The sequence below is a fragment of the Chenopodium album genome, chromosome 23 (assembly GCF_948465745.1).
Source record: "Chenopodium album chromosome 23, dcCheAlbu1.1, whole genome shotgun sequence".
NCBI classification, from domain to species: Eukaryota; Viridiplantae; Streptophyta; class Magnoliopsida; order Caryophyllales; family Amaranthaceae; genus Chenopodium; species Chenopodium album.
In genome coordinates, this window is record NC_137856.1 from 38,301,092 (window position 1) to 38,328,360 (window position 27,269).

General features: G+C 35.4%; 2 protein-coding genes across 2 annotated transcripts; both read right to left on the reverse strand.

The window, feature by feature from the left end:
* Positions 1 to 380: 380 nt before the first annotated feature.
* On the reverse strand, positions 381 to 5,880 carry LOC145608045 (disease resistance protein RGA2-like). Its single transcript, XM_081663648.1, has 4 exons — positions 1,875 to 5,880; positions 1,558 to 1,682; positions 961 to 1,115; positions 381 to 816 (listed from the first exon to the last, which is right to left on the reverse strand). The coding sequence occupies exons 1-3, from the start codon at positions 5,023 to 5,025 to the stop codon at positions 1,107 to 1,109; spliced, it is 3,285 nt and encodes a 1,094-aa protein (XP_081519774.1). The 5' UTR covers positions 5,026 to 5,880; the 3' UTR covers positions 381 to 816; positions 961 to 1,106.
* Positions 5,881 to 7,098: 1,218 nt separating this feature from the next.
* LOC145609080 (putative disease resistance protein RGA1) lies at positions 7,099 to 13,729 on the reverse strand. Its single transcript, XM_081664644.1, has 7 exons — positions 13,569 to 13,729; positions 9,327 to 12,524; positions 8,454 to 8,529; positions 8,329 to 8,363; positions 7,832 to 7,904; positions 7,598 to 7,739; positions 7,099 to 7,438 (listed from the first exon to the last, which is right to left on the reverse strand). The coding sequence occupies exons 2-3, from the start codon at positions 12,499 to 12,501 to the stop codon at positions 8,516 to 8,518; spliced, it is 3,189 nt and encodes a 1,062-aa protein (XP_081520770.1). The 5' UTR covers positions 12,502 to 12,524; positions 13,569 to 13,729; the 3' UTR covers positions 7,099 to 7,438; positions 7,598 to 7,739; positions 7,832 to 7,904; positions 8,329 to 8,363; positions 8,454 to 8,515.
* Between the last annotated feature and the right edge of the window lie 13,540 nt (positions 13,730 to 27,269).

Genomic DNA, 27,269 nt, shown 5'->3' on the forward strand with positions numbered 1-27,269 from the left:
GTTCACCGGAGATTTGGATGTCAATTTGTCACCTCATTTTGTTATTTTGATGCATCAAATTTGTTATAATTTATTCCATTAGACAGAAATCAATTCAGGTCACCCCAATTCCTGCTCTAATATTCTAATTTCATCAGCATTTACAAAGTCTATCTCCAGATATTTGAAGATACAGAATTTATACTTACTGTGACTTGGCGATAGTAAAAATTGAAAGTAAATATCTCTTGCAGCCACTAATACAGTTTCCCTGCTGTCATGGAATGTTTAAAAGTTTTTCATTGTTTAAGCACTTATATACCAAAAAACCACTAATACAGGAGCATACAACAAAGTAGAAATCGAACTATACAAGACAGACAGAACCATTATATCAGGAATTACATGGAAAATCATAATAAAGAGCATATCTACACAAGTAGGAATTCAGCCACACATAATTTATGCAAGAGTTTGTTGAGAACATCATCTTAAGCTGTTTTTTCTATCAAATCAAAATAAAGAGAAATAAGTAGTTTGCAAGAATCTAAAATTACATTGGCATTTGGTAAGAGAGTCGACATGGTTCCATCATGAGGAAGAGCAGCTCATCGTTAAGTGACTTCTGTCACATGTTATTGCCCATTCACAATTCAGAGTATTGAGCTCTGGACACTTTTCACCAGGGCGATGGCCTGCAGCATGAGCACCATAACTAAAATGCAGTTAGGTCCAGAGTAAGCACTTTTAGCGGTTTTGGAAAAGGTGATGAGTTTTTACATGCACCAAGTTCACAAAACTTTGCCTACTAACTTTTAGTGCAGGAATCTGCCATACCTGAAAATAAAGTTAGGACGAAAATGTTACATTAAGAGCAGAACAGCAGAAATAGCTTTGTTTAAACGGTTATTTGAACAAATGCAGTCAGGTGGATGAGGCAAGTAACCCAAAAACTAGTTCAGACAGTTGTAGCTATCTTGCCTTGAAAATTAGGAGACAGGAGCAGTGGTTATAGGAGTAATGGACTTCACAACAGATGGAAAAAAATCACAAACAACTTGTGCTAGCTCAAAAGTTTGAGGAGCACCATATCAGTCATCAGGTTGAGTAGGCAACCTGCACCAAGTTCAGGAATTCTGCATGATAATGAGCAGACAAATTAATATACGAGTTCAATAGCCTCAAAAAGAAACACGTAAGAGAGGAAAAGTTAAGCAATCACTCATAAATAAATTACAAGACAAAGTGTAGCGAGGTAGATGACACAACATTAAGTCAATATCAAATATAAATGACAATCATCTGCAAACTTGTAAATATAATTTTCTTGATCAACTGTTTTTTTTTTCACAATCTACTCAGGCTCAATAATATTCAATAGCTAACATGAGTAATAGACTAATAATTAAAAGGTCATAATTCTTAATAAGAAAATTGAAAGCATGGAAAAGAAATTGAAATAAATCCTACAGTAGTAAATCAAAGAGCATTTAAAAGTATATATATATATATATATATATATATATATATATATATATATATATATATATATATATATTCAAGGAAAGAAATGTGCACCCCTTCGGGATAGGTAACTCCTGAGGCCTGAGCATCAATGTCTGGACATACAAGGGATGTACTTCTACTTCCTCCGTTTAATAATACAGTGCCTACTTCCATTTTGAAGGTCTTCGAGAGGGTATCTATGACCATCAATATTTAAGTTACGTAAGATTATTAAAACACTGAGACGAAACTACACCATATATCACAAAGGCAATTATTGTGGCATAAAAATTCGGAGGCACTAAATGCATTAATTGTATAAATCAAAGAACAATGAAAACAATTGGAAATTTAGTTAACTGGAAAAATCTGAGGGAAAGAAGACTTACTTCCAACGCAAATAAAGGGGATGTGTTGAACGTAAGACCAATCCTCCCCTGGAGGATCTAATTGAAATCTTCTGTCCAGACTTTCTGAACACCGGAAAACCTCAAGTTGCCTGAGAGAGGTGAGTTTGGGCAACCAATTTGGTATTGCTTTTAGTTGTCCGCAATTAAAGATTTCTAGGATTTTGAGGTCAGTCAAGAATTGCATCCGGTCAGGCAGATTTAACACCTCATTGTCACCATCTATGTTCAGTCTCTCAAGACACTGTAAAGCCTCCATAGGAAGCAAATTTAGCCATCTCACATTGTCTGTTCCTACCTTCCTTAATTTGGGAACTGGAAAAACATTACGATTTGAAGTAGTTGCAGCTGAGGGACACAGAGGAACACAAGTCAGCTCAGGGCAGCCCCTTATTTTTAAAGTCTTCAGTGCAGAAAGACATGGTATAAGTTGTGAGTTACTGCTGCTATCTTCCACCCCTCTCCTCCATCCTTTCAACTTCGGCAGATTGGATAGCCTAAGTTTTTCAAGGGAAGGAAAGAATGATACTTGTTCTTCAGAATAACTTCCCAGCCTAGACAAAGTGGAATCAACACATAAAAGACTTTCTTCTTCTATGTACTCCAAACTTACCATATCAAAAAGACTGAGTGATTTCAAATGAGGCAAATTTCGCAAGCATGGCAAGTATTTTAACCCCTCACAATATTCAACATGAAGCAATTCAAGATTTGTGAGGCGGGAAACCCAACCAGGCAATATCACACCATGGTATCCCCACACATCTAACAGCTTCAGATTTGAATGTGGCTGGAGATCTTCCATTAAATTTAATATTGCCTCTTCATCCATTCTTCTATCAACTTCCGAGTTATCTCTGAAATCTTCCTCCTCCTCCTCCTCCTCCTCATAATCCTCATCAAAGGTGAAAATAAATTCGATGGCAGTAAGATGTTTCATACAACTCAGGTATAATCCTTCCCTTCTACTGTCATCTTTAACAACTTCCACAGCATTTTCAGGCCACCTGATGCATATTCGTAGAAAATATTTGAGATTTCTGAGAGACTTTAGGTCCTCAAGCCCATAAAACCATTGCTTCCAACTTAAACAACTGCCTTTACCGCCCACTACAAAATCACTAAGCCTCTGAAGACCAGTCAATTTACTCATGCCCTTAGGCATATATTCTAGCCTGTCGCATTCTTGTATATCCAAGAACCTAAGCTTAACCAGCCTGCTCAAATCTTTTGGCAACTCTTTCAAACTCTTACAACCAGCTAATATCAAGGTTTGTAGATTATAAAGTTTAGTAATAGACTTAGGAAGCTCTACCAAATTTGAGTTAGAAAGATCTAAGTACCTCAAATGCAACAGCTTACCAATGGAGTCGGGCAATCTTTTTATATTTGACCCACTCAGCTCCAATGCCCTTAGGCGCCTACAACTTGCTAGAGACTCTTCTAATGCCTTCACAGGATATGGATGAACTTCTTTGAAATAAGACCCAGCAAAAAGAGAACGAATATGAGTCTTACCCCAAGAGTATTTTCCATATTCCCCCACACAGGCAACTGATAGATGACGGACTTTTTTATCTAGATTGCTACTAATGGTATCCGTTACATAGACTTCCTTCCCTGAGACACTTTGAGCGATATCATGCATGAGATCATGTATTTTACATGAGGTGATCTCACCGGATTTATCTTTATTAACGTCTTGGAAGAAACATCTCCTTAACAAAATCGAAAAATATTCCTTGCCAGCATCCTCAATGCTTTGACCTTCATCCAATGGAACAATAAAACCCTGTGCCATCCATAGGCTTATCAAGTCCTCCTTACAAAACACAAAATCCTTCGGAAACAAAGCACAATAGCTGAAGCAGCTCTTTAATGGAGATTCAAGATGATGAAAGCTCAGCTTCAATATGGGGATAATGCCATTTTCACTCTCCCTGATGTTGGCTAATCCAATCTCCTGAACTGATTGCCACTTATTCGCGTCTTGACCATACAAAAGACTTCCTACAATTTTTATTGCAAGAGGAACTTGAGCACATTTATCAACAATCTCTAGCCCAATCTCAACCAAGTTATCAGGGGGGTTGTACTTATCTGGTCCAAAGGCTGTCCTTTCAAACAAGTGCCATGAATTTTCCTTTGACAAGCCTTGTAGCTCATACATTTGACCACCACCTATAACAGTTGCAGTTTTCTGCGAGCGTGTAGTTACCACAATCCAACTTCCCTTTTGACCTCCAATCAAATATTTTACCAGTTCACACCATTGATCACGACTCTCAGTCCATACATCGTCTAAAACAAGCAAGAATCTTTGGCTTGCTAGTTGTTCTCGAAGTTGGCTTTGCACTTGATCCATGGCGGTACCCTCGTGCTTTTGGCCAGTGACTAATGCCAAAATCTTTTGAAGAATCCCAGCAATGTCCAACTGTTTCTGTACTTCATCAGAGACACAAGTCCATAACCTCAATGGAAATGCAGTTATTACCCTTGGATCATTAAACACAAGTTGGGCTAGAGTAGTTTTGCCCAACCCTCCAATTCCCACAATAGAAAGGAAACTAACATCACCCTGAACATCAGAAGCAAAAAGCATACTAACAATTTTCTCCAAGTCATCCTCTCTTCCAATGATTTCAGCCGCATCCACATAAGAACAGGTCTCAAGCCTTCTCTTCCTGATAGGTTCAGGATCATGCTTAAAGTAAAAACGAGTGTTTAAAGCAATAGCATCCAACTTCATCTTGATCTCCTTAACCCCATGAGACATCCTGTAAGCAACTACTAGTGGGTTGGAATCAGAAAAGAAGCGACGAACTTTTTCAGATACTCTACCATCAGCCTCCAGGAGTTGCTTCTGCTGAGCCAGAGTAGCAAATTCATCCAACAGATCATCGGCTTCAAAGACTGCATCCTTGAGCTCCTCAATCTGAACCTTTTCTTGATGGGATAACTCCTGCTTATTCTCTGCATCACAGAGCACAGCAGTGATGGCTTCAATACTGCGTTGAAGCTCATCAACTCCAAGTTGTGATTTGGAGCTTGAGAGAATCTCTTTGAGCTGCGAGCATTGCAGTGCTGCAAACAGTGTTTGAGCAGCAGATAGGGCCGTGCCTACGATATCCATTATTCGATACAACACAATCACAATGGTGTTTGGAATGAATGAATGAATGAATGGTGATTAGCTAATGAAGTACACAAAATTACAATACGATTACGATTACGATTACAATGTAATGCTAGTTAGCAATTACCAACTGTAAAGACAAAGGGTATAAGTCAATTAAAGATGTTTCAAAGTATTCAATACAAAACTTTAAAAAGCAAAAGTACTCATTGCATATTTCATACAACAATCAGTAAAAGTTATATTCCAATTTCCTTGAACTTGCTTGTTTCTTTCTTAGATGTTTCCCTTGTCAATTATTACCACTTTAACAAAATTCGTTTGTTTGAAGACTAATTACAAATTAAAGTTACTGTCTTTGTAATTGTTCGGTGGAATATCTAAACAGTATGCTTTAATCTATACGCAAAACAGGTACTCCATACTTTAATTTATAAAAATAATAATACCCAATTCTTTGTAATAACAATAACAAGAAAAAGAAAATTAAAGGGAAATATGAGATAATTTAGAAAGAAAGAATTAGGAAAATATGAATCTAACCTCCATCAATGTTAATCTGAGGACACAATAAAGGCAAATCATAATCTTTGACGGCATTAGACACTGCTCCTTCATCATAATCTTCATGAGTACATAAGTACATTAAATGAATTGGGGAAAATTAAGGAAATTATTTGCATATTGTTGCAGACTTGAGGCGTTGTGGTCTGTGGGTACACGGCTACACGAACTCTTTTCAATTTCTTGAGTAAATTGAATCCTCTATTTTGTTTATAATTCATATTCATTGTCTAACCCTCTAAAAATTATGTTTGGTTTAAGTTGTTTTGGGTGAAAATACTTTTTTTTTTTTTTAATTGTAATACATTTTTAATAAGTTGTTTTTATAGTAGCAATAATTGCTGAAATGAAATATTCTACAGTGTACACTATTTTATGATACTACTCTATTAGTCGGATATCTCACCTTACATGGTATTAGTCTAACCCAATCACATTCTCTTAATCTTTCTCTTCTCATATCTCTTACTTGTACATAAACTATTTACCCAACATTTTTTTTATTCCGTTTAATTTTATAACTCTCTAACAAACCAAATTTACACAAAATTTTAACAAATTCAATGGTTCGTGCCGGTCAAACTTATATTACAATGCATGAAGTTCACAAAAATTTACCTACTAACTTTCTAATGCAGAAATTTACCTTATCTGAAGTCTGAAACTCAATTTTTAGACAAAAATGACAAACAACTTGTGGTAGCTCAAAAGTTTTAGGAACACCACATATCAATAGGCAACCTGCGCCAAGTTCATGTAATTATTGCAAGTAACTCATGTAATGTAACCAACCTTCCTTGTAAAATGTGATCCACAAACCCATGACTAAAACATAAGCAGCTGCAAGGCCCTCATGGATTATATGATTATATCACATGAGATGAAATTATTTGCTGGCCCATGATTATACAAAGGAGGCCATAAAGGATCGCCTTTTTCAGTCTAATTTAATCTACCACAGAACATCCTGTAGTATCAGCTAAATGCCTAAAGTACATTTGCACCAACTTATACAGAATTTCTAAAAATTAGAACCATCTGAAGAATCCTTTTATCATTATATTTAGCTATTACCTAGATATATTTAGTTAAGAGATCATACATGTCACGACTCATGAAAGTGAATCTAGCAATTTGTAGTTCACCGGAGATTCGGATTTCAATTCGTCACCTTATTCAGTTGTTGTGATGCATCAATTTTGTTATGGCCAATTCCATTTGACAGCAATACAGTCAGGTCAGTCCAATTCTTACTCAAATATTCTAAGTTCATCAGCATTCAGAAAATTTCTCCAGAATTTTGAAGATACACAGAATTTGTACTTGGTCATAATAGAAATGGAAAGTAGGATATAACTTGCATCCTCTAAAATCATTTCAAATTTCTTAATTGTTCATAAATACAATTACTACCAATACAGTTGGTCCTCCAACAGAATGTCTCAAGCAAAAGTTCATATACGAAGTATATATATATATATATATATATATATATATATATATATATATATATATATATATATATACAAAAAAATACTTCAAAGACGAAATTGAAGTATATAAAAAAATATATAAAAAAGAGCATTTTCTACACAAGTAGGAATTCAATTACACATAATTTATGCAAGTGTTTGTCAAGAACAGACCATCCTAAGCTGCTTTTCAAAATCAAAATGAAAAAATAAAAAATAATAAAAAAATAAAAAAAAGTAGTGTTTACATTGGCATTTGGCTAGAGAGGTTCCACGGTTCCACCATAAGGAAGAGTAGCTCATCTTTCTGTCACTCATTGCTGCCCATTCACAGTTCAGTATTGAGTCTGGACACTTTTCAAGAGGACAATGGCCTGCATCCATTATTTCATGAGCACCATGACTAAATGCAGGTAATAATCAGAAGTTCATAGTAAATCATTTGAGTGGATTTAGAAAAGATAATTTAATGAATTTTACATGCATTAAGTTCACAAAACTTAACCTACTAAATTTCTAGTGCAGAAATTTACCTTATTTGAAACTGTAAGACAAAAACGTTGCATTAAGAGCAGAAATCAGCTTTGTTTAAAGGCTTTTTCGATTCAAATGCAGTCAGGCAGGTGCCACCAGGAGCCCAAAACTTCAGAGGATTTAACACTTGTAGCTCCTTGCCTTGAAAATTAGGAGGCAGGAATTCCAGCAGTGCTCATTAGAGTAATGGACTTCACAGTAGACGGCAAAAAATCAAAATCAACTAGTGCTACCTCAAAGGTTTTAAAGAACCATATCAGTTATCAGGTCGAGTAGGCATGCAAAATGCACCAAGTTTCTGGAATTCTGCATGATAATGAGCAAACAAATTAACATACGAGTTCAAGAGCCTCAAATAAACAGAATCCAAAAGACATAAAAGAGGAAGAATAAAGTACTCATAAATTTATTACAAGACAAAATAGCATGCCCATTATATATTGTGTTTAGATGTTTATATTATTGAGAACTTGGATATAATTACCATTAATACAGTAAGTTAATTATCTTGCCTTAACCTACCACACAATATCTTAATTATCTGCTCAAGTACATTTGCACCAGCTGGATACAGAAATTCTAAACACTACATAGAACCATCTGCAGACTGCAGGTCAAGTTCGCTTATCAGTATATCACTACTACTATATTAGTCCCTTAAAATTGCATTTTTATCTCAAGTTCTGTTCCAGATACACATATATTTATACAGCATAGTAGAAGTGCGCACCTGCCTGTTCATCCGAAACTACAAAGCTAGATTTCCTGAATGTACAACAATTAATCAGAAACTTGATTGAAAAACAACAATGACTTAAAATTCATAGCTGACAAGCTTAGTTGAGAGGTGAGAACCTTGATTCCTCCAGCTAAGATAATTTGAAGTATATGCTCCTTTTGGATGTATCCAAGGCAAATTATGGTATTGCAGCTGTCATGCATGAACGTGGTTAAGAATTTTAAGATATGTTCTTGATCGATATACTACCTCCGGTTCAATTTACTCGCAACAAAGGGGTATTATTTGTGAGACATAAAATATTCGTTTGTTGCGAGTAAATTGAACCGGAGGTAGTAAATCAAAAGCAGCTAAAAAGAATCAAATGACAGCAACTTCACTCATTGGATTATCATCAGAGCATTCAATACTACCTTTTTGAACAAGTGTCTATCATCAATCATCCAAAATTCATTACTGAAATTTAATCAGCCTTTAATTTTTGAACAAGAAGAATTACATCAAATCAAAAAAATAAATAGGATTACAGGGAAGAAGGGCACATCTAGATCAAAAAAAAAAAGGGGGGATACAGCAGTACAGTGAAAAAATAATTAAACAAAATCGTTAATTTCTTCATATCAAGTAATATAATACGGGGTTTTAAAAACTCAGTTAAATTTTAATAACTTGAAAACTAAATTTAAATAATGAAGCAAGATTAAAGATTTACAATTTACAATTTCGAAATTGCAATTTAAACCCATAATTTTTGTAAAATAATGAACATTCAGGGTTATATTGCAGTTTCAATGTTGCAATATAATGTTTGAACATCAAAAATAACTAATTAATTCAATGTTTTTTGGGAACTAATTCAATTTTGCAATTTAATGTTTGAACATAGCCCTTGATTAATTAGATAAATCTGGGAAGGAAGGAAAGAAAGCATTATATTCCATGAATTTGATTAATTTAGTAAAATCACAAAGCGGAAGAGATAGACTCACCATGTAATCTAACGTCGGGGATGTGTTGAATGTAGGGCCAGTCCTCTCCAGGTGGATCCTTTTGGCATCTTCTCTTCACGCTTTCTGAACAGCCCCAAAGGCTAAGTAATTTGAGTGAAGTGAGTTTGGGCATCCACTTTGGGATTTCTTTGCAGTCGTTAATAAATAGGGTTTGGAGGGCGGGCAAGAACTGCATCCAATTGGGCATATCCACCTCCTCCTCGACCTTCCATACATTCAAGCTACTAACACGATGAAGATACCCTGACGGCAGCGAATTTGGCCATGCCATGTTGTCTATGTTAAGACTCTGTAATGTGGGATTTACAATCTCATAACCGGATGTAGATGCGGAGGAGGATGCTGGAGCAACTTCATCTCTTTTCTTATTCATTATTTGCAGCCCTTGGTTAAAAATTATTAAATCTAGGAATTGCAAACCGGGACATGACGGAATGCATGTCAGCTCCGGGCATTTGTATATTCTCAATATACGCAATTGGGAAAGACATGGTAGTAATTGCTGTGATTGGAGGTTGTTGCCACTGTTGCTGTCGTCCACTTGGCCTACTACCCCTCTCGTCCATCCTTTCAACTTTGGCAGATTCCATAAGGTAACTTCTTCAAGGGAGGGAAAGAATGATAGTTCCTTGTCACAGCTTGGCATCGTTGTATTGGAATTTGCCCATGAAGAATCATCTACTCCTATGTACTCCAGCTTTTCTAATTCATGAAGTTTGATGGATTTCAAATTACGCAAGTTTCCCAGGCATGGCAGGTACTCTAACTCCCTACAACAAATAACCTGAAGACTAACCATATTTTTAATAAGGGTTAACCAACCTGGCATTTTTACACCATTGTAACCCCACACAGATAAACGCTTTAGATTAGAATGTGGCTGCATATCTTCCATCAAACTTAATTCTTCATCCTTTCCTCCATCATCTCCCTCCTCATGTTTGAAATCAAACCTTATTGCATTCAGATGTTCTTTATTTCTCATGTATAATCCACCATCTTCCTTGACAATATTCTTATCCCTTTTAGGCCACGTGATGCTAATGTCAAGCCTACCGTTGAGCTTATTAAGAGCCTTCAGGTCTTCCAGGCTATCAAACCATTGTTTCCAACTTGGACTACTCCCTCCTCCACCCACCTTAAAATCACTTAGCCAATGAAGGCAACTCAACTTACCTATGCCCTTAGGCATATATGTAAGTTTATTACACCACTCTACATCCAAGAGCCTGAGCTTAACTAGTCTACTAAAATCTTTTGGCAACTCTGTCAAATTCTCACACCTCCTTAACTTTAAGGTCTGCAAATTATAGAGTTTTGTGAATGACTTGGGAAACACTTGCAAACCTTTATTATCTGAGAGATCTAAATACCTCAAATGCAACAATTCACCTATGCTGTCCGGCAAACTTTTGATTCCTAACGAGCTCAAATCCAATGCCCTTAGGAACCTATAATTTGTTACTATTGCATCCACCGGAAACTGGGTATCTTCTTCAAAATAAGTATCAATATGAAGATAAGAACGAATACAAGACTTACCAAACAAAGAGTAATTGCCACGTTCCCTCATAGTCTTAAGTCTCTCAACTAATAGATGGCGAACTTTTTTGTCTAGGTTGCCTCCAATGGTATATGTTGCACATAAAATCTCCTTCCCCGAGACATCTAGAGCAATATCATGCATGAGATCATGTATCTTACATGAGGTGATCTCACCATAATCATTTTTCTTGATATCCTGAAAAAAACATCTTCTCAACAAAATCGAAAAATATTCCTCACAAGCATCTTCTATACTTTGACCTTCATCCAATGGAACAACATAGCCTTGTGCCATCCAAAGGCTTTTCAACATCACTGTGTCCATCTCTAAATCCTTCGGAAACAGTGCGCAATAAGCGAAGCAACTCTTCAATGGAGTTTCAAGATGATGAAAGCTCAACTTCAATATGGGCAGAATGTCATTGTCACTCTGCCTAATGTTGGCTAATCCCGTGTCTTGAACTAACTTCCACTTGCCCCTGTCTTGACCATACAAGAAACTCCCTACCACTTTTATAGCAAGCGGAACTCCAGCACATTTGTCAACAATCTTTCTGCCAATCTTGACCAGCTCGTCAGGAGGATTTGATGTAAAAGCTGATTGTTGAAACAAGCTCCATGAATTTTCCTCGGATAAGCCTTGTAGCTTATGCACTTGACCACCTACAATTTCTGCAGTTTTATGTGAGCGTGTAGTCACCACGATCCAACTTCCCTTTTGACCTCCACTCAAGTATGTTACCAATTCACGCCATTGAATTTGCTTCTCAGTCCATACATCATCTAAAACAAGCAAGTATCTCTCGCCTGCTAGTTTCTCTCGAAGTTGGCTTTGCGCCTGCTCCAAGGTGAAACCTTCGCGTTCAAGAATCTTGCAAAGCACTTGTTTTATATCAAGCACTTTCTGATCTTGATCAGCAACACAAGTCCAATTTCTCCGCGAAAATGCATTTGTAACCCTTGGATCGTTGAACACAAGCTGAGCAAGTGCTGTTTTTCCCAACCCTCCAATACCCACAACAGAAAGGAAAGACACGTCGCCACGTTGAACAATAGAAGGATCAAGCAACACTCCAACGATCTTCTCCAAGTCATCCCCTCTTCCAATGATATCGACTTGATTCACATAAGAGCAAGTATCAGGCCTTCTGTTCCTAATAGGCTGAGGATCATGCTTAAAGCTAAACTGCTTGTTATAAGCAATAGCATCTAACTTTTTCTTGATCTTAATAACCCCTCGATTCATTCTGTAAGCAACGGTAAGTGGGTTGTTGGAAAACGAAAAGAACCTCCGAACTTTTTCGGAGACTCTACCATCAGCCTTCAGTTGTTTCTGGCGAGCGAGAGTGACAAACTCATCCAACAGATCATCAGCTTTAAAGACAGCATCCTTGAGCTCGTCGATAAAATGTTTTTCTTGATGTGAGAGGATCTCCTGCTTGATCTCAGCAGCATCACGGAGCACAGAATCTATGGTTTCGACAGTGCGTTGGAGGTCATCAAGTTGGGATTTGTAGTCGGTCATTGAGCGGATCTCTTTCAGCTCTTGACATTGCAGCGCAGCTAAAATAGATTGAACAGCAGAAAGAGTAGTACCTGAAATCTCCATTTTTTTTGGTTTCTAGTCTGAATCTGTATTGCAATTATGTGTGTTTCAGTAATTGTGTGAGAGTGTACAATGGAGACTGGAGAGTGATAATATAATAGGGTATAAGCAGATCGCATGTAACCTCACGTGCATTGGATTGGGTATCATCAAATTCTAGGAAACCTCACATGCATTGGAAGGGAATCAATACACAACACTTCTAGGATACCCAAAAAATTTTGTCAACAAAGACTACATAAGTTAAAATTAATAATGGTTAGTGGGCATCCAAATATTATAATGGAAATGGGAATATGTAGAGCACACTTCACACTTATTTCTAGCCTTAAATAGTGCAAATTTGTCTGAATACTCCATGATGAAGCCATTTGTAACGCGTTTTCCTAGTCTTTTAGCAAACTGTACTGCATTGTTATTGCTAAAAAAATCACTACAAAGCTTGATTGGTTAGGATTAAAGATAATGGACTAATATAGTATTATAATTCCATAACCTGCAATGGTATCAGGTTCAACTTCTCCAGTATGGAGTGCAACAATAATTTTCAACACAATTTAGCAGAAGAAAATGGGCTAATATCTACAATATTTTGATCATGGTTCTTAACTATGTACCTAGAATGACACCAAAGCTAAACAAAGGTGTTTTAAGAGAAAGTACCAGGTACTCTGGCATAAAATTAAACACCTTTGCTTCTAAATTCCTCAACATGTTGCATCTTACACAACTAGCTCATAAATTGGTTCTTTTACTCAAAAACTGATCTTTACAAGCACATCTCCAAGTAGCTCTTCATTGAGCATTCAATAGCAATTCCCAATTTCAATTTAAGCTTGTTTAAATTACCATGAAACTAGGATTTCACACCAAATTTCTTACTATTCAAGCACAAATTTCAAAAATAATTGTTTCAAGCATGTAAACATACAAGTATTTGTTTATACCACAATTGCAGTTGTAGTGTTTCGCAACTAGATTTATACTTTGTAAAAATTAAAAAATCGAATGCAATTAATGTTTAATAAGTTGTAAATAACAATTAAAATTGTAAAAAAGTAATTATATACCTGAGTTTGGTGAGAGAGAGAGAGATGGTGAAATAAACATTCACAATTACAAATCATGAATAATCTATACCCGGAGCTAATTGCCCAGATTAACGAAACCTGTAGAATAGAAATAATAGTGAATAAAAACCGAAAAAAATTAAAATTTAAAGACAATAGAATTGATTGAATTAAAGAAAATTAAAATGTAAGAAGAGAAGATACCAACAGTGAAAATTAAATTGAAAAGGAGAAAATACCAATTGTCATAATTTTGTTGATTTAATTAGTACAATTCATAATTGAAATCCACTATTGTCAGAACTGAAGTATATTCATCACAATTAGACTATCAAATTAACACAATAATTGAATCCTTGCATAAAAAACCTACGGAATTGTGGGACATGAGGTATTAAGTGGAGAAAAAAGGTGGGAAAATTTGAGTAGAAAAAAAGAAAAATCTCGGAATAAAAGAATTTGGAGATTGAATGAGAATACTCCCTCAGTACATTTCTTGTATGAGTTTGCAGAAGCAGGAGGAGAGAGCACATTGTAGAGAGCTAGAGATCTTGAAAATTGAAAAGAACCCAAAAAAAAAAAAAAAAAAAAAAATTGCAGATAGGTAGCCTAATTGGATGTTTTTCTTAGTGATATCATACAAATTAGTTGATTATGGCGGACATTTTTTTAGTTATGGTAAGACAAGTTAAAATTATTGTAAAAGTTTACCACGTATTTCGTATATTACTTTTTTCCTGTTTTAATAAGTGTTACACTTTGATTTTTTTAAAATTATTTTTACTATTCATATGATTGTTTTGTCTAAATTAATTTACTAATAATATATAAAAAAGCAAATGTTATTGAATAATAAATGGTTGGATTCGTTATAATGTATACTTTCATAATATTAATTTTCCGTACTTCGTAAATAATTGAAATACTTATAGAGCAAATAAATAGACGGATAGTACATAAAAACTGATACTACATATTTTAACATTTCTTTTAAACGGAGTAAAAGATGAGTCCACTTTGACTTTCTATTAACATAATAAGGGATTAATATTACCCCATTTGATCCTAAATGTAGTTCCAATTTGGCTTATTTGGGTCAAACTTTGAAAACCTTGATCATAAATTCCCATCAATTATAAGAGATTATATGTTCATATGGAATGTTATTGGATTTGTTACCTTGTTTGTACATTTTATTAATATCAAGTTATTATAATTTTTATACATATAAAAACAGAGATATAGACGTTTTAAAACATGTCTTGGAGACCGTGAAAAGTCAAGCATGTCGGGGAAACCTAAGCTTCTTGCTCAACTGATATCCTCCGTATTAATTAGGGTTAAATCGGGAATATTTATAATTCATTATTAAATTATGCTAGTGGAATAACTATGCTTAATTGCTTATCAATGACATAAAATTGGGAATGACATTTCCTGCTCTAATAATCAAAGTTCAAGAGCGCTTAGACATTTGAAGATTACCACAGTTAGAAACCTAGAATATTTACTATGACTTGAAATTTGAAAATAAAAGAAAAGGAAAGTAGGAAATCTTTTCACAGTTGCTGCTTACGGAGTACATTTCAACTTACAGAACTGAGCACAAATACAATTCCCTTGCTGTCATGGAGATGGTGCTCCAAAGAATGCCTCGAGCAAAAGTTTAAATATTATTCTTTGCTTAACTACTTAAATACAAAGTAAAACTAATACAAGAGCATACAATTAAGACAAATTGAAGTATACAAGCTGGACGGCTCCATGTCAGAAATTACATAACAAATTACCAAAAAAGAGCATTTTCTACACAAGTAGGAATTCAATGACACAAAACTTATGCACGTGTTTGTCATGAACAAGATCATCCTAAGCTGCTTTACTTTCAAAATCAAAATGAAAAGATCCATATAAGTTGAAGAAATATGTAGTGTTTACATTGGCATTTGGCAAGAGAGTTGACATGGTTCCACCACGAGGAAGAGTAGCTCATCGTTCTGTCACTTATTGCTGCACATTCATAGTTCAGAGTATTGAGTCTAGACACTTCTCATGAGGACAGTGGCCTGCATTCATGAGCACCATTAGGAGAAAGAAATTCCGGCAGTGCTCATTATTAGAGTAATGGCTTCACAATAGATCGATGTCAAAAAATACAAACAACTTGTGCTAGCTCAAAAGTTGGAGGAGCACCATATCAGTCATCAGGTTGAGTAGGCAACCTCTGCCAAGTTCAGGAATAATCTGCATGACAATTAGCAGACAAATTAATATACGAGTTCTGAGTTCAAGAGCCTCAAATAAACAGAATAACAATCACATAATGAGGAAGAATTAAGTAATCACTTGTAAATAAATTACAGGACAAAGAATAGCATGCCCGATATACAAGTATTGTGTTCAGTTGTTTATATTGTTGAGAACTTGGATTAATACAGTAAGTTAATCGCCATTAAACAGATAAATTATCTTAATTATCTTGCCTTAATCTTCCACAGAAGGTCTATCTTAATTATTCTGCTCAAGTACATTTGCACCAACTCATACAGAATTTCTAAACACTAGATAGAACCATCTGCAGGTCAGGTTCGCTTATCATTACTACTGTACTACAGTATTAGTCCCTTTAAATTGCATTTCTGTCTCGAGTTCTGTTCCAACTGCGTATAGATTTATATAGTGTAGTAGAAGTGCTCACCAAAACCTTTTTTTTTATAATTATTATTTGGAAAGTTAAAATCATTGAACAATCAAGTAAGATAATATGAGGTAATAAAAACGCATTCAAATTCAAATAAATGTAAAGCTAAATTTTAAATAATCAAGCAAGATTAAAGATATCTAATTGAGGTTTATAAAAATCACTTGACAATTTCAAAATTGTAATTCAAATTCAAAAAAATTTTAAAATAGGGAAAAATTCAGGGTTACATTACACTTTCAAATGAAGGGATTGAATGAAGATGCATACACGACATACAGACTTGACTAAATTAGATAAATCCAGGGAGGAAGGTAGCAAAGCGTTCACCAAGTTAAAAATGACAAAGGGGAAGAAATATACGCACTTAAAAATTGAATGTCAGGGATGTGTTGAATATAGGGCCAGTCCTCTCCAGGTGGATCCTTTTTGCATCTTCTCTTCAGGCTTTTTGGACAGCCCCAAAGGCAAAGTGTTGTGAGTGAAGTGAGTTTGGGCATCCACTTTGGGATTGATTTCAGTTCTCTGCAATTGCCAATTGTTAGGTTTTGGAGACCGGTCAAGAAGTGCATCCAATTGGGCATATCCACCTCCTCATTGATATTCTTTAGAGTCAGGGTTTTAACACAATGAAAATACTCCGACGGTAGCGAATTTGGCCATGCCATGTTGTCTATCTTAAACCGCTGTAATTTGGGATTTACAATCTCATAACAGGATGTAGATGCGGAGGAGGATGCTGGAGCAACTTCATCTCTTTTCTTATTCATTATTTGCAGCCCTTGGTTGGATTCAAATAAAGACAGCTCTTCCAAACCGGGACATGACGGAAGACTTGTCAACTCCGGGCAATTGTATATTGTCAATTTCTGCAATTTGGAAAAACATGGTAGTAATTGCTGTGATTGGAGGTTGTTATCTTCCACCCGGCCTACTACCCCTCTCTTCCATCCTTTCAACTTTGGCAGATTATATAACCAAACTTCAATAAGGGATGGAAAGAATGATAGTTCCTTGTCACTGCTTCCCAACCCAGACATTGGCGTCGTTGTATTGGAATTTGCCCATGAAGAATCATCTACTCCTATGTACTCCAGCTTTTCTAAAAAAGAAAGGTAAATGGATTTCAGATGACACAAGTTTCCCAGGCATGGCAGGTACTCTAACTCCCTACAACAACTAACATGAAGACTAACCATATTTTTAATAAGGGTTAACCAACCTGGCATTTTTACACCATTGTAACCCTCCACACTTAAACGCTCCAGATTAGAATGTGGGTGCAAATCTTCCATCAAACTTAACTCTTTATCCTTTCCTCCATCATCTCCCTTCTTCTGTATGAATTTAACACTTAATACATTGAGATGTTCTTTATTCCTCATGTATAATCCTTCTCTCTTATCACCATCTTCCTTAACAATATTCCTATCTCTTTTGGGCCTCCTGATCGTAATATCAAGATTACCTTTGAGTTTATTAAGAGTCTTCAGGTCTTCCAGGCTATCAAACAATTGTTTCCAACTTGAACTGCTCCCTCCTCCACCCACCATAAAATCACTTAGCCAATGAAGGCAACTCAACTTACCTATGCCCTTAGGCATATACCTCAAACTGTGACAATCCCTTACATCCAAGAGCCTGATGTTAACTAGTCTACTCAAATCTTTTGGCAACTTTCTCAAACTCTTACAGTCCTTTAACTTTAAGGTTTGCAGATTATATAGTTTTGTGAATGACTTGGGAAGCATTTGCAAACCTCGATTACGTGAGAGATCTAAATACCTCAAATGCAACAATTCACCTATGCTGTCCGGCAAACTTTTGATTCCTAACTTGCTCAAATCCAATGCCCTTAGGAACCTATAATTTGTTACTATTGCATCCACCGGAAACTGGGTATCTTTATTAATATAAGTATCAATATGAAGATAAGAACGAATACAAGACTTACCAAACAAAGAGTAATTGCCACGTTCCCTCATAGTCTTAAGTCTCTCAACTAATAGATGGCGAACTTTTTTGTCTAGGTTGCCTCCAATGGTATCTGTTGCATAGAAAATTTCCTTCCCCGAGACATCTAGAGCAATATCATGCATGAGATCATGTATCTTACATGAGGTGATCTCACCATAATGATTTTTCTTGATATCCTGAAAAAAACATCTTCTCAACAAAATCGAAAAATATTCCTCACAAGCATCTTCTATACTTTGACCTTCATCCAATGGTACAACATAGCCTTGTGCCATCCAAAGGCTTTTCAACATCACTGTGTCCATTTCAAAATCCTTTGGAAACAGTGCGCAATAAGCGAAGCAACTCTTCAACGGAGTTTCAAGATGATGAAAGCTCAACTTCAATATGGGCAGAATGTCATTGTCGCTCTGCCTTATGTTGGCTAATCCCATCTCTTGAACTAAGTTCCACCTGCCCCTGTCTTGACCATACAAGAAACTCCCTACCACTTTTATAGCAAGCGGAACTCCAGCACATTTGTCAACAATCTTTCTGCCAATCTTGACCAGCTCGTCAGGAGGATTTGATGTAAAAGCTGATTGTTGAAACAAGCTCCATGAATTTTCCTTGGATAAGCCTTGTAGCTTATGCACTTGACCACCTACAATTTCTGCAGTTTTATGTGAGCGTGTAGTCACCACGATCCAGCTTCCCTTTTGACCTCCACTCAAGTATGTTACCAATTCACGCCATTGAAATTGCTTCTCAGTCCATACATCATCTAAAACAAGCAAGTATCTCTGGCCTGCTAGTTTCTCTCGAAGTTGGCTTTGCGCCTGCTCCAAGGTGGAACCTTCGCGTTCAAGAATCTTGCAAAGCACTTGTTTTACATCAAACTCTTTCTGATCTTGATCAGCAACACAAGTCCAATTCCTCCATGAAAATGCACTTGTAACCCTTGGATCGTTAAACACAAGCTGAGCAAGAGCGGTTTTTCCCAACCCTCCAAGACCCACAACAGAAAGGAAGGACACGTTGTGACGTTGATCATCAGAAGGTTGAAGCAACATTCCAACGATCTTCTCCAAGTTTTTTTTTCTTCCAACGATATGGACTTGATTCACATAAGAACAGGTATCAGGCCTTCTGTTCCTGATAGGCTGAGAATCATGCTTAAAGCTAAACTGCTTGTTGGTAGCAATAGCATCCAACTTCTTCTTGATCTTCTTAACCTGGTGACTCATTTCCTTAGAAACTAGAAGTGGGTTGCTGGAAAGCGAAAAGAAGCTCCGAATTTTTTCAGAGACACTACCATCATCCTTCAGAAGTTGCTTCTGCTGCGCAACAGTGACAATCTTATCGAACAGATCATCAGCTTCATAGACAGCATCCTTAATCTTTTCGATTTGATCCTTTTCTTGATGGGTGAAGGGCTCCTCCTTGATCTCAGCAGCATCCCGGAGCACAGACTGGAGGGTTTCGACAGTGCCTTGGAGGTCATCAAGTTGGGATTTGTATTCGACGATTGAGCGGATATTACCGAGTTGCGGACATTGCAGGGCTGCTAAAAGAGTTTGAACAGCAGAGAGAGCTAAACCTGCAAACTCCAGCATTGTTTGGTGTTGTAAATTTGTAAGAGATAGAATGAAGAAGAGTGAAAGGAGTAGTAGCAATAGTGTTTGGCAAGTAAAAAAATGAATGAGCAGCAAGCTGGTTTTCTATAAAAAAAAAAGTTGTGTGGTTGATGTTTACTGATCCATACACGACAACACATTCAATAAAATGTACGTAGAGTAGTTAAACGTTATTTTCTTGGAATTTGTTTCTACCTTTCTTGAATCTTGATATTTTTCTCAGCACATGTTAATCATAGCATTTTTATTTTTAACTTTACTTCAATTAAAAAGAGTGGGTTTAGCATTTCATGATATACTTACACTACCATTTAAGTGCTAATCTTATGATTAATTAACAAAGGATTGATATAGTTCGTGCATTAGGATTTGAGGTCTAATTAAGTATTAATAACTTGTTAGAATAGTGGAAGGTAAGTTGTTAGTATCCACGGAAAGAGATATGTATATACAAGTATTAGAAGCTAAGGTAACATAAATATCACAATATCTCGTTTTACGCTTCTAATAATTCAAAAATTTACGTACATAGTACAATAATTTCATTTGTACCGTACCCAAAATTGTGTGGTTGATATATCCAACTTTCTGATGTATAGTACGTAGTACTTGTTAAAACCATTAATAATGCAGGTAGAAAACATGCAAAGAATAGTCAAAAGTTATTTTACTGGAACTTGCTTTTATCTTTCTTGATAATTTCCTCAGCTAGTCAATCATTGCATTGTTTGTTAATTGATCAAAACATTACTTATAAAGTAGAGTAGATCAACTTCCCATGTTTTGTGGGAAGTCACAATTCCCACTTTGCAATTTCCTCATTTTTATTTTTTAGTGTCAACCAAACAACTCACCCATATTCAAATTCCCATGATTTTTGACTTCCACTATTTTCTTTGTGTAACCAAACAACCCCTTAATTACCATAACATTACTTTTCAAAGATTTAAGCACTAATCTTATGATTAACGAGGGAATAATGTAGCACATACATTAAGATTTAAGGACTAATCAACCACCTATTACAATGTTGCTTAATTAATGAAAGACTAGTACCTTCTTGTCCTCCTACTTCCTAGCTAGGCAAATTCGTGTAAATTTTTCATGCTGAGGGTCCATTATTCATAAATCAAAACGCGTTTTTGTAAACTTTTATACTGTACTCCGTACTGTCTTTGAAAAAATATCTCGTGAATTCTTGATTGCTTTTATGTGTTTGTCTTCCAAATTTTTTAATGGATTCTTCATGTGCAGTTTGGGCCAGTCAATTATTGTACTCTATCAAGTATTTTTGGTTTTATCTACTTTACATTGTAACTAAGAGTATGTAACTATTGTAGCTGCCCTGATTCACAAATGTCATTCAACAAGAGTAATTTTTGGTTTTTATCTACTTTACAATTATTTGCACCAAAAATTTTGGTTAGTTGATTATTAAGTAAATTTGCTAGTTAAGTGTTTAAAACCAACAATGAAATAAGATAATACGAAGTACTAGAAAACTCAATTAAATGAACTTAAGTATTCAAGCAAAATGTGTTTTTGTGATTCAAAGACATTCATATTCAGGTTCATATCAATTCACAATTTCGAAATTGCAATTTAAACCCATAATATTCTTATAAAAATTAATCAAATAAGCAAAAAATCAGGGTTCAATTTCCAATATGATGGAATTACTGATGATGAAAGTGAAAATTAAGGCATAAATGAAGAAACATACAAATGACAAATGGAATTTGCTTGTAAGGATCATCTACTCCTGTGTACACCAGCTTTGCTAAATTAAAAAAGATGAATGAATTTCAATTCACGCGAGTTTCCCAGGCATGCCAAGTACTCCAATTCTGAACAACTAATTAGTTTAAGATGTACGATATTTGGGATAAGGGTTAACCAACCAGCCACTTTTTACACCATCCTAACCCCTCAAGAATAAATACTTCAGATTAAAATGTGCCCGCAAATCTTCAATCAAATTTAAGGGTCATTAGGTTGGATCATTTGAAATGGATTTTAATTATGGATTAAAATGGAGTTAGTATCCATTTCATCAAATTTTTTATTTGGTTGAGGTTTTAATAATGAAATCTCGTAGCCAGAGATTATAACTTCCCCTCATACCCACCCCTCTCCCTTACGATTCACAATCCATTCTATTAATGAAAAATAGAATCTACTAATCTAGAGGTGATAAAAAAATCAGGCCGAGCCGGACCTTAACAGAATTTCTCATGTCCAAACCCGCAAAAACTTAGCGGGCTTGTCAATCCAAAACAGGCTTTTTGGGTTTTTTGGGCTAAGCTAGGTTCGGGCTTTAAAGTTTTATGTTTGCCAAACCCGCCCTATTTTCGGGCCGGACTAGCGGGCCAGATCAATGTTGATCACCTCTAATGGAACAAACATCTAAGTAAATTTTATATCCGGGCGAAAAAAGGTAAAAAAAAAATTACAAATTGAAAACTATAATCCACGAGTTTTTTTGGAAATTTTGAGGTTGCATGGCCCCGTGGCGAAAAGCCTTGAAACCCCAATGGATACATCTCAGGGTCATATAATGCCGTTTGAAACCATATATAATCATTATATGTTGTCATAAATGTCCCGCAGTAGTCTTGAGTTTACGAAATCGCTACAACTTGTGAACGGGTAAAATGACCGTTTAAGGCCATATTTAATGGTTCCACCGACCCAATTAGACTCCTGGAGGGTGTTAGGGACCATGGCATACATCTTGGCAATTTTTATTTCCAGGCGAAAAAGGTCAAAAAATTACAAAATTGAAGGCTATAATCCACGCTTTTTGAGTAAATTTTGAGGTTTCGGGCTCCGGTGAAGAAAAGCTTTAAGACCCTTAGGGATACATCTCGGGGTCATATAATGTCGTTTGAAACCATATATAACCATTATATGTTGTCGTATATGTCCGTGGTAGGCTTGAGTTTACGAAATCACTACATATTGTGAACGGGTAAAAGTACCGTTTAATTGCATATTGGGTGGTTCCACCGACCCAATTGGGCTCCTGGATGGTATTAGCCCTATTAGGAACCATGGTTAACATCTCAACAATTTTTATTTTTTGGCGAAAAAAGGTTAAAAAATTACAAAATTGAAGGCTATAGTCCATGCTTTTTGAGTAAATTTTTAAGTTTCAGGGCCTGATGGCGAAAAGTTTTGAGACCCTATGGGATATATTTCGGGGTCATATATTGCTATTTGAAACCATATATGATCATTAAATGTTTTCGTAAACGTATGTGGTAGGATTGAGTTTACGAAATCACTACAAGTTGTGAACGAGTAAAATGGTCTTTTAAGCGCATATTGGATGGTTCCACCAACTCAATTGGACTCATGGAGGGTATTAGGGAACATGATAAACATCTCAGTAATTTTTATTTCCGGGCTAAAAAAGCTCAAAAAATTACAAAATTGAAGGTTATAATCCACGCTTTTTGAGGAAATCTTGAGGTTTCGAGGCCCAATGCCGATAAGTGTTGAGACCCTATGGAATATATCTTGGTGTCATATAATGTTGTTTGAAACAAAATATGATCATTATATTTTGTCATAAACGTACGTGGTATGCTTGAGTTTACGAAATCACTGCAAGTTGTGAACGGGTAAAATGACTGTTTAACGGCATATTGGACGGTTCCACCGACCCAATATGACTCCCGAATGATATTAGGGACTATGGTAAATATTTAGGCAATTTTATTTCTGGGCGAGAAAAGGTCAAAAAATTAAAAAAATGAAGGCTATAATCCACGCTATATTGCTTGATCACGGGAGTGGAAAAAGCCTAGCTAGGAGCCTACGACCATTACTTTGAGATATGAGGAATTTTTTATTTTTTTTATTTTTGAAAAAAATATACTACCTCCGGTCCAAGTTAGTTGCAACTTTGGGATATTATTTGTGAAATATAAAATATTCCAAAGTTGCAACTAACTTGGACGGGAAGTAGTATAATTTGAAATCTTGACTATTAAGTTGCAAAATGGAGGGACTATTTGGTGCAAATTAATCAATATACTGTATATGAAAGTTTTAGAAAAAAGTAATGGAAAATTAATTAAATTAAGGGTATCTCCTCTAATTAATTGGAATCTACAAAATGATTAGTGCTCTCTAAAAGTCAAAAAGTATAACAGTGAAGTATCTAGCTATTAGTGCTACATAAATATTAAACTTTAGGTTATAAATAATTTTGATAGGTCTAAGCAAGCTAAGGTCACATATATTAAATAGTATACTTTCGGCTACAAAAAACAGTTAGTTCAAGTTTTGCTTTTAGCCGTTTTATTAATTCGAGGTTAGTTAAGTAGATGCTAATTTTGTAGGATACGAATATAATTTACTGGTCTTCTTGTTCTAGCTTTGCGAGAAGACTAGTCTTCAAGCATGTTTAATAGTTAAAATTGATTAGTGAACATGTGAGTGAAATACTAGATCACAAACTTTTAAATAAATCGAATGTACAATTAATATTGTACATCCGTTATAAAGTTACCCCTAAAATAAGCAAAAGTTACCCTAATATGGATAAATGTTACCCTAACATAAATAAATTTTACAAAGTATTTATACTTTATTGATAAAAGTTACCCAAAAAATTGTAAAAGTGACCCTAAATTTGGTAAAAAGTGACCCCGATGTACAGTAAATTACTGTACACCGGATGTATACAAAAGTTATTCATACTAGATATATAGGTTGATGTTATTGAATGGAATAAGAAGATTAGGCTGAATTAGGAAAGATTATTTTGTGTCATATCTATCATTCATGACGATGTCTTTAGTTGAATTTCACTAAATGCTATCTTTTTATTGGCGAGTTTAAAAGATTATACTGTGATATACTTTGTATAATAAAGAAGCATTCAATTTGTCCAAAATAGTGAAGGACGGAAGTTTTGTTATTCACCTAAACTACTCTTTATACATTATCAGTAAAATAAAGTCCATTCAATTATGGATTATTAATTTATGTTCCGTACATCATAGACACATGACTAAACACTTAACTTACCTCATTAGCGAATTCTGATCCAAAAGCCCATAATAAATAACTTGCTGCTTGCTTGTTTCTGGCCCAAAAGGCCTGCTGCAAAGCCCACTTATAAGCTTGCTGCATATTTTTCTACCTGGTCCACAGTAGCATGCCTAATTATTTTCTTGCATTCTAAAGTATAAACCTTGCAGAAAACTTGGCTTGCTTACTGTAAGTGTGTTTAAATTGCTGAGTATTTAGATTTAATTACCATTCACAAGAGTTAATTACCACTAAACAGATCCATAGATGGCGAAAAGCCGAAATCAAGAACAAAGTGCCTTATTATGAAAAATGCTCTCTTATATGGCACTTCTTTAACATTTTGATATGTCATTAGCAGTTCTCGAACTTATGTCGCGTTCTTGGATAGACAAGGACATACATTAATCTAGCCTATATACTAATGCTCTTATTTCTCAGATTGCTTAACATAATTCTTTGCACCCACTGACCCACATGGCCACATTATATATATCTTGAGAGTTTCTTCAAGTTTGTATCATTTTCACTGAATTCTGCCCTTCTTGTATGATCAAAACTTTCAAAGCAAAATCCTTTTATTATAATTTTGTAATTTTAAATCACTCTTTATTGTACAGGCAACTGCTATGAAAAATCATGTATTGTTCTTATGTTACATTACTTGAGCATTCAATTAAGAGCTCATACAGGTCACGGCCACAAGAGCGAATCTTGTAACTTACAGTTCACTAGAGATTTGGATTTCACCTCATTTTGTTGTTTTGATGCATCAAATTTGTTATCATTTATTCCAATAAACAGCAATAACTTCAGGTCAGTCCAATTCCTACTCTAATATTCTAAGCACATCAGCATTTACAAAGTCTATCTCCAGATATTTGAAGTCTTGAAGATACAGACTTTATACTTACTGTGACTTGGCGATAGTAAAAATTGGAAGTAAATATCTCTTGCAGCCACTGGAATCATTTCACTTTCATAATTTAGCATCAATACAATCACTACTAATACAGTTTCCCTGCTGTCATGGAAAATTTATTAGTTTTTCATTGTTTAAGCACTTATATACGAAAAACCACTAATACAGGAACATACAACAAAGTAGAAATTGAACTATGGAAAATCATTATATTAGGAATTACATGGAAAATCATAATAAAGAGCATATCTACACAAGTAGGAATTCAACCACACATAATTTATGCAAGTGTTTGTTGAGAACATCATCCTAAGCTGTTTTTCTATCAAATCAAAATAAAGAGAAATAAGTAGTTTACAAGAATCTAATATTACATTGGCATTTGGTAAGAGAGTCGACATGGTTCGATCATGAGGAAGAGCAGCTCATCGATATGTGACTTCTGTCACATGTTATTGCCCATTCACAATTCACAATTCAGAGTATTGAGCTCTTGACACTTTTCACCAGGGCGATGGCCTGCAGCATGAGCACCATAACTAAAATGCAGTTAGGTCCAGAGTAAGCAATTTTAGCGGTTTTGGAAAAGGTGATGAGTATTTACATGCACCAAGTTCACAAAACTTTGCCTGCTAACTTTTAGTGCAGGAATCTGCCATACCTGAAAATAAAAATAAGACGAAAATGTTACATTAAGAGCAGAACTGCAGAAATAGCTTTGTTTAAAGGGTTATTTGATCAAATGCAGTCAGGTGGATGAGGCAAGTAACCCAAAAACTAGTTCAGAAAGTTGTAGCTATCTTGCCTTGAAAATTAGGAGACAGGAATTCCAGCAGTGCTTATAGGAGTAATGGACTTCACAACAGATGGCAAAAAATCACAAACAACTTGTGCTAGCTCATCTGCAAACGTGTAAATATAATTATCTTAATCAACTGTTTTTTTTTTTGTTTTTTTTTTTTTTTTTTCACAATTTACTCAGGCTTATTAATATTCAATTGCTAACATGAGTAATAAAGAGATTAATGATTTAAAGGTCATAATTCTTAAGAAAATTGAAAGCATGGAATACGTATTCAATGACTGCAACTGTCAGTGGATTATCAGGTAATCATCAGAGTATTCAATACTCCAGTCGAACAGGGAAAAATTCAGGGTTATGTTACACTTTCAAGTGTCAATGTGGCAATTTAATGTATGAACAATTGAACATCAACAATAAGTGAGTGGTTAGATTACTGTCAAAAGCGGGCACTCAGCAACACGAGTATTCACTAATAAGTTGTTTCTGTCTGATCCCGACTCCACAGAGAACTCGGACCTGAGATCCTGATACTCCTATCGGCAAGCTGAGAACCTACACAATGAGAAGAAGTTAGCTAACCCCGGGGTGATCCGGGGATAACCACTCCGATGATAAAGTCAGAAAGGTGTTTAAAGAA